We start from the raw sequence: 8,947 nt of genomic DNA, 5'->3' as shown, positions 1-8,947 counted from the left end.
GGCTTGATGGTGGCGTTCCAGGGTCAGTGTGAGCTGAAACAAATCACAAAGTAGGGAATTTTGAGAATGGAGACACACAAATCTTATTATAATAGAGCAAACGTATATGGTTATGTTTGTTTATATGCGACCAAAACGTCTTCTTCTTCTTCAAATAAAATTAACACCCAAATCACAGTTCGTGAACTCTTAATTACGTTAAAACTGCTGAGACCCTTCAGACCTTTGACGTCCCTTTAAGTCCCTCAAGACCCTTAAGACCAACAAGACCCAAAAAGACCCAGAAGACCCAAAAGACCAGGAATACCCAAAAGACCAGGAAGACCCAACAGACCCCGAAGACCAAAAACACCCCGAAGACCCAAAACACCCCGAAGACCCAAAACACCCCGAAGACCTAAAACACCCCGAAGACCCAAAAGACCCTGAAGACCCAAAAAGACCCAGAAGACCCCAAAGACCCAGAAGATCCAAGACCCCACCAAAGACCCAAAACACCATGAAGACCCAAAATACACGGAAATTGGTTAAAGATGCCTATCCCTCTGCAACGACGTGTGGTGAGGCGCCCCGAGTCATGCTAGTAATACCAAACGATAACTCACCTCCAAGTTAAACATTATATAGTTACGGTTGTCTTATTTATACGAGAAGCTCCCTCAGTGTATGTGAAAATGTTAACCTTGTATTGCAAAGTACAGTCATCACTGGGCAATTGCTTCATATGTATTTAGCTAATAATTCAAACAGTTTTCTACTATTTCTAAAATTAAAAAACTTTGAACTTATCAATTAAATAATATTTCCAAAAAAAAGTACCGAAAAGCCCCCACTAAAATGGAGAAGGTTTTTACTCTGTAATTAAAATAGTCATGCCCCAGAATAGCTAGAAACATTTAGTGAAGCCTGATATTAAATGACTCGACCTTGCAGGCCACAATGAACTGCGGGGAGCGGTGTTGTGTCACCGGGTAGCAAGAAGCGGCAAATTAGTGTGGAGTAGTTAAGTGCACGGAGATGTACCCTCCTAGGGTTGTCTAGCATCTCTGCTTGACAATGTTGTTTTTGTGACCCACGTTCTCACGTCTGCAGAGAGGACTGCGTTAAAATTATGCAAAGAACTTGCCAGAAGCCTCTGGAAAGTACACATCTCAAGCTGCGACAAAAGGAGCGCTGCTTTGTCTAACTTGCAAATTAGTTGTGCTCAGGCAGGCCGCAGCTGGAGAGCTTAACCTCACACCTTGGAAGTCAGCCCAGTGTGGTGATTGTGCTCAAACGCTTTCCAAAGATTAAAACAAAGGCATTGACCGGTGAACCTGAAGCCATCAAAATCAAAGCACCTCTTCAAGCACCAGAAAGCCGAGCACTTTTCTCAGCAATGCTGAAGCTCAAGATGGCATTGCAGATTAAGCTGTGGATAAGAAGTGGCTAACCTAAGCTTGAGGCCTGTATCCTTCCAGATCTTCTGAGCCTTCTGAATTGTCTTGAGTGACTCTGCCACTCTCAAATGACTTCCTGTGACTGCATCAGTCACAAGCTCCAAGGACTAGCAGTCTGGTGTGTCACAGGTGTGTGACAAGGCGTAAGCTCTTATTTCAAGGCAGGATGTAGGGTTAAACACCACGTTACGGCGTGCTTGAATTTCTTTACACAGCATTCCCGATGCCATTTGACGGCACAGACTGTGGAGCGACAAGCATTTCATAATGTCTCCAGATATGGAGGAGGTACTGCACCTGTGCACGTCTACCTGATCCTCTCATGCCTGATTTTCCACAAAGCCGTGAGTATCTAATGAACATCTCAGTGCGCTAGATTATAGCTTCAGCTTTAGGTTATAGAGCATTCCATTGCAGAAGACTTGAGCTATTTCATACTCCAAAGCAACACCATTCTTCTTTCCACACTGTCTGTCTGTCCGTCTATGTTCCATGTGCGTTTTTCGACATATGGATATTTCAGTAATCTTTACAAGTATTTACAAGTATTACAAGTATTAAAAGTATTTACAAGTATTTACAAGTATTACAAGCATTTACAAGTATTACAAGTATTTACAAGTATTACAAGTATTACAAGTATACTTGTATATTACTTGTATACACGTATACAAGTTTACAAGTATATTAGTATACAAGTATATTACTTAGATAGAATATTACAAGTATATTATATATTACAAGTATACAAGTATATTAGTTGTAATATTACAAGTATTACAAGTATTACAAGTATTACAAGTATACTTGTATATTACTTGTATACACGTATACAAGTATACAAGTATACTAGTATACAAGTATATTACTTAGTATAGTATATTACAAGTATATTATATATTACAAGTATACAAGTATATTTGTTGTAATATTACAAGTATTACAAGTATTAAAATTATTTTTACAAGTAGTAATTTCACAGTATTTTGGTTTTTGAAACTAATAAAGAGTCTAGTCCTGAAAGCATTCCATGCTCTGTACTGATTGTTTTGCTGCTCTGATAAAAATTGTATGTTCATGTAAAATTGCTTTTATGGAATTGTTCACCCTTTCACACGTGGAAGATAAAGACATAAACGTACTGGGATATTCATTCAGTTGAATATTATTTGGATCATTTCTGCTAGGTATTAAATATAGTAATCCTATGCCTGCACCTGGTGTTGGCTTAGCGGTTAGCGTGCCGGCTTGGGATCCTGGGTTCGAATCCTGGTCGATTGCTGAATTAACACCAGGGGGGTTGACTCAGCCTGTCATCCTTCCGAGGTCGGCAAATTGAGTACCAGTTCACTGGTAATTCCCTGTGTGTCGCAAGAGGCGAATAACAGGGTTGACGGCAAGAAGGGCATTCGGCCATAAAACATTACTTCAAAAAGTGGACCAAAGTGCTCAAAAAAAGGCCAACAACTGCTCTGCGGGGAAAAATGGCCTCTAAAGGTGGTTCTATGCCTGCACCTGTATTGTGAAAGCTGCTTTGCTGAGTAGTTGGAATTTGGAGTATTTTTATATTTACCCGAAATTTGGACGTTTTCTGTAAATGAACTCTGGATTGAATCTTTTTTTTCCATTGTACCCTTCAAGATATTCAAGAAACCGTAATAACAAGAAGTTGTGTTTTTGTAAACTTGACCTCTCTCCACGTTTCTGATGTTTCCCTTGCATTAAGCTGACTGTCCACACACCAGCACTTAAAAGTGAGCTCCACCTTATGATCAAAGCCAGACATAATGAAAATGTGCTTACACCCGATGAGACGTATTTCTACACTAAAACCAAAAATTGTAACATTTAACTTCATATTCATGGATCCAAAGGGGCAAAACTATAATCATACTATAAATCATACAAAACTATAATTTATTGATGACACGTACCAGTGTCTCTTAAGTCGTGGCCACAACAAAGGGGGCGTTTTCGACAAGCAGCACAGCCATTGGTTGCTCTGGTACGAGTAAATAAGCACGTACATGGGTTGCTTAACAGGTACGAACTTTAGCATCGGTCACCAACTGACGTTCATTGCGAGAGGATTGTATTGTGTCGTCAATATTCTTTACATGCTCTCTCATTTCCAACTGATGCATGCAAAGCCAAGAATGTTATGGCGGTCATTCGATAAAAAATGATGAAACATCAAATCTGAGATTTTTTTTTTGACAGTACTGAAAAATAGCATTTTTCAAAACAAAACTAATAATCAATATTGAGCTTCAATATTGTCAGCAAGGTATTTACCTCTAATTTACACTAGAGAGGTCATCGAGGGAAATGGCTGAGCACTCTCCAATGAACTTTTTCGTACATTGCTGCACTTCGTACATTGCGTAGTCACCACTTGTAGAAGAAACATTTAATAAAGTTGCAGGGAATACTCGTTTGAATTCTGGGTCTCCTTAAATTGGGATGTGAAATGCTACACTCAAACCTAAAAGTTTGATTTTATCTTGCATAACTTCAGGACTACCTGCTTATGACGTACAGTCACGTGAAAAAGTAAGTACACCCCATGTAAAGGTTTGACTTTTTCAACATATTTCAACATACAGCTATTTGATCTTCATTTCAACAATATTGAGAGTTAAAGGTGAAATAATATAACAAATATCATGAAACATTTACATTTTGTAGTCAATTGTATAATTTAAATAAACATAAATGCAAATTTTGCACGTGGAAAAAGTAAGTACTCCCCTACATTTATCACTACTTCAAATACCTAAAATTAGAATCAGGTGCACCAGCTCAGGTGCAATGATTAGAACATCGTTCGAGAGGATCTTGGAGGAACCTGTCTTATTTAAACCTCAGACATTTAGTTTGGTTTGCTCTTTGTTGTTGAAGTGTACGGCGTCACCATGCCTAGATCAAAAGAGCTCTCTGAGGCCTTCAGAAAGAAGGTTATAGATGCCGACAAGTCTGGGTAGGGATTTAAAACGATCTCCAAACAATTTGAATTCAATCATTCGACTGTCCAGAAGATCATCTACAAGTGGAGAAGATTCCAAACAACTGCCAACTTGTTCAGGCCAGGCCGCCCAGCAAGTTCAGCCCGAGAGCAGACGGCAAGATGCTGAAAGAAGGCTCTAAGAACCCTAGAATGTCACCACGGACCTACAGGTAGCTCTTGCCACTGTTGATGTCAAAGTGCATGAGTCTACCATTAGAAAGAGGCTGCACAAATTTGATCTACATGGGCGGTGTGCCAGGAGGAAACCTTTACTGTCAAGAAAGAACATGAGGGCAAGACTAACGTTTGCCAATGAACACCTAGGCAAAGACCAGCACTTCTGGAACAATGTGCTCGGGACAGATGAGTCAACGGTAGAGCTATTTGGCCACAGTACCAGAAGACATGTTTGGCGAAAACCAAAGACAGCATTTGACCACAAGAACCTGATACCAACTGTAAAGCATGGTGGTGGAAATATTGTTGGGGTTTTGAGAACCCTGCACTTAGTAAATTGTTGTAAATATACCCTTTGTAAATACCTCCATTTCTTGTTAAGGTCAAAGGTCGTCCCCTAGTTAGTCCATGAACAACACGTAGCGGACCATAGGCCCTCTTCGTAGTTATTTCATTATTATGTGTTTCAGGTAAGGCTGTGTTTCCAATAGTTGAATCTACGTTGCATTAATCAAATAAGATAGGTCCCTTTCGTTCCCTTCAAAAGCGGTGCGAGTGGTTTGCTATCCCCACAAGACGCCATTGCCATGTGCTCCATCTCGGAGAAGAAGGGGGAGGATCCACCAGAATGGGCGTGGCACCTCATCGTCATCAGAGGTGGAGTCAGCAAGCCCTTACCAGCCAACCAGCACCGCGGTGAGCCAACCGGTAGGCGTGTTCTCAGAGCTGGTGGCTTGATACGGCTGACAGCAATAAAAGCGACTGAAAGGGACTGCTTTGGAGAGACGCGTGAGGAGGTTCATGAGAGAGGACCGAAGAGGAAGAACCGAGAGAGGAGGGAGAGAGGAGCACTGAGCAGCTTTTTGAGCACAAACATCGTTGGGGTGCAAGAGTCGGTGCGCTAGGATAGCCAAGACAGCGGCAACATAAACCGTGCTGCCTGCCGGGTTTTCGCTGCTGAAACCATATACGTGGGGCCGCCGCCGGCTGCTTGTTTTCCAGCCCGGAGCGTGGATGCGAAGCGGACCTCCTCGCTGTGTTTTTCCTCCGAACCTTCTTCCAGCCATTCCTGCCTGCAATTCCCTTTGTCGTGTAAGTCTGTTGTCTGTCCTTTTTGTTGTCTGGGGTTTAATATAAGACTGTTTAAGGCTGCCCTGTGTATCTTCTTCTTCTTCGCCCTGCATATTACTTTCGTTTCTCCTCCTTTGGTTTGTTGTAAATATTTAATAAATGTCTGTTATTTCTTACCCTTTTGGTTTCATTCTTCCCCAATCGTTTCAGTCTTTTCTTTCGATTGAATACCTGTGGCACGATTTGGCCAACGCTTTAAAATCGGGTTTAGTCTTTTGTTAACGGCCTGAGTCATGGCTCGCTTCGCTCAGCGTGTCCATTACAGTCGCGGCTCGGGCGGGGCTCATTTCCTCGCTTCCCGAAAGGCGCTGGCACTTAGGTCATAGGAATAATTGGCCTACTACCCTATTCAGCGCTGACCGGAAGTGGCGAGATAGTTCCAGGACTCGGACGGCCAGCTTAAAAGACAAGGGGATTAAACCCCCCTCGGTAAGGGGAGTGCCGAAACCGAGATCCGTAACAATATTATGGTTTGGGGCAGCTTTGCTGCATCAGGGCATGGGCAGCTCACCATCATAGAATCCACTATGAATTCTTCATTGTACCAGAGGGTGCTTGAGGATAATGTGAGGCCATCTGTCAGAAAGTTGAAGCTCAACAGAAGGTGGACCTTGCAACATGACAATGACCCTAAACATACCAGTAAATCCACCAAGGAATGGCTGAAAAGAAAGAAATGGAGAGTTCTGGAATGGCCAAGTCAAAGCCCGGATCTAAATCCCATCGAGATGTTGTGGGGGGATTTGAAACGAGCTGTGCATGCCAGAAACCCATCAAACATCGCACAGCTGAAAGAATTCTGCATGGAGGAGTGGGCAAAAATTTCTCCCAGTCGATGTCAGAGACTGGTAGACAGTTATAAGAAACGCCTACTTGAGGTTGCTTCTGCCAATGGGGGCAATACCACCTATTAGAGACAAGGGTGTACTTACTTTTTCCACATGCGAAATTTGGATTTATATTTATTAAAATTATACAATGGCCTACAAAATGTAAATGTTTCATGATATTTGTTATATTATATCACCTTTAATTAAAAAAAAAAAAAAAACACCTTTGGAGGCCATTTTTCCCCGCAAAGCGGGGATTGGCCTTTTTCGGGAACCGTGGTTGTTGTTGTTTTTTGGTCCCCTTTTTGAAGCAATGTTTTACGGCCGGATGCCCTTCCTGACGCCAACCCTTTTTGCCGCCTTTAACGACAAACAGGGAATTACCAGTGAACTGGTACTCAATTAGCCGACCTCGGAAGGATGACAGGCTGAGTCAACCCCCCTGGCGTTAATTCAGCGATCGACCAGGATTCTGAACCTAGGATCCTAGGTATCCTAAGCTGGCACCCTAGCCGCTAGCCCAACACCAGGGTTCAATCTTATTGAACCTTTATCTATCAATATTGTTGAAATGAAGATCAAATAGCTGTATGTTGAAATATGTTGAAAAAGTCAAAACTTTACATGGGGTGTACTTACTTTTTCACGTGACTGTACACACTGCTAGCAATGAGGAGGCCTAAGATTGATAAAATTTGAAGATGGAAGAGAAGGTAGGGTGATAGGAAAGAGAAAAGAGGGGAGGGGAGTGTTGGTAGAGTGCTGAAAGGAGGGAATGAAGAATGGAATGACGTAGGAACAAGGCGATCGGGAAAGGGAAGGACATGTGTGGAGCATGTGGGGAAGGAGAGGTGGGTGGGGGGAGAAGAGGGTTCAAGAATTCCACCATATTTGTGCAGTAAATATATGGCCCTTTAGCAGCCTGATTGTAATTTATTACAGCATGGCTTGGTAGAGACAATTCCACCAGGATTGATTGAGTTATACCTCGTTTAATGCAAGTTGTGGCCATTAAAGTGAACGACATGTACCTGTGCGTTGATATATTGTGAATTAGTAAGATATATTGTGAATTAGTAAGATAACACACTTAAAATCTGGTCGGTTTATAAGGTTCATAAGATAAGATAAGAAAATGGTTGTTGAAATGAATAAAGCAAGTTATCAGCTGGATTTGACCCCATAAATTGTGTGATCAGGGTACAATGTTGTTACCACTAAGGGATTGTTCACCACGTTGTGTTGTGTTACGTTGTACTTTTTCCATAAAAATGTATCAGCAAAACGTTTGCAAACGTCCACACCAATCACACATACTTAGTGATCTTTGCAGCCCACCCCAAATTACAAGAAAGGAAAAATGAAGATAAATTATGGCATGATAGCGTAGGCAACGCTTCACCATAAGGACATTCAGATTTGTGCAGATCTTAACATTAAACAAAGGTTCTTTCACCATCTTTGCCCATTATAAACATGCCCACGAAGCATCCAGGCCTTAAAATAGAGTTTTTTATTGCCGTTAAAAAGTGAGCATCTATGGGATGCCAGATGGCAACCGCTTTCTTGAAAGTCCTTTTGGCCATTGTATAAAATATTCATACTCTGTCATATGTCATTTGCTCAAAATTTCTTGTATTCCTGGATAGATGTGCCGAACTTTTATGATTCACCTCAATACATTGAGGAATCCATACGGCTACAGTCTACAATAATGAGATGTACTGCAAGTGCTGAAATTGATAAGGGTGATTTGGGTCAAAATACAGAAAGTAAGTTTGGTGCAGGTTTACATTACAGAAATTCCCTGTAGAGAGGTCTTCCCATTGCCATTGTCTGTAATAGCTTGATTTCCATCTCCAATTTATTGTGTTCAATTTCATATTTATATGTGCATCCTCATTGTAAGTTCCTGGAAGCTCCAAGCAGAGCCTATTGTATAGTAAAATAGCAGACGCAAATAGAAACAGCCAAGTGATACTGGTTATCATTACACTAAAATACGCAATTTATAAAAATAAAAGAATCTATCAAAATAAAATAATCAATAAATCAAAATACCCTTTGCATCCAAATCACTTGGTAATTGTCATGTCTAAATATCAGCTTCCAAGCTTAAAACATGCCTGAGATATTGCCCAGATGAGAAAGAAAAGAAATAAGTAATTAATAAATCAATAATAATTAAGTAATTAATCAACGAATTGATTAATCCAAAAAAAACGTTTTGCCAAAGCACTTGTTCACTATTGTGCCCAAATTTCAGCTTATTAGCTCAAAGGATGGCTGAGATATCACCTGGACAAACAAGAAAGCAAGAAAGAAAACAAAAAAGAAAGAAAACAAGTCGAGATACATTCAAA

The 8,947-nt window shown here is 41.0% G+C and overlaps 1 protein-coding gene and 1 long non-coding RNA gene across 8 annotated transcripts in view; one reads left to right on the top strand and one right to left on the bottom strand.

Moving 5' to 3' along the window:
* LOC137440265 (nuclear factor 1) overlaps positions 1 to 8,947 on the bottom strand; it is a 409,428-nt gene that overhangs the window by 153,582 nt on the left and 246,899 nt on the right. For all 7 annotated transcript variants that reach the window (XM_068136582.2, XM_068136589.2, XM_068136569.2 and 4 more), the window contains one exon: positions 1 to 33. This exon is cut by the window's left edge and continues 62 nt beyond it. In XM_068136582.2, coding sequence (XP_067992683.1) covers positions 1 to 33 — 33 coding nt within the window. The remainder of the gene's footprint in view (positions 34 to 8,947) is intronic.
* The window catches only part of LOC137410673 (uncharacterized), an 80,337-nt gene that overhangs the window by 46,342 nt on the left and 25,048 nt on the right, over positions 1 to 8,947 (top strand). The gene's annotated exons all lie outside the window — the stretch shown is intronic.

Source organism: Myxine glutinosa, chromosome 1 (assembly GCF_964187855.1).
Source record: "Myxine glutinosa chromosome 1, kmMyxGlut1.1, whole genome shotgun sequence".
In the NCBI taxonomy this organism is placed as follows: Eukaryota; Metazoa; Chordata; class Myxini; order Myxiniformes; family Myxinidae; genus Myxine; species Myxine glutinosa.
The sequence above is the reverse complement of the archived record's forward strand: the minus strand, read 5'-3'. Positions and strand labels throughout refer to the sequence as shown.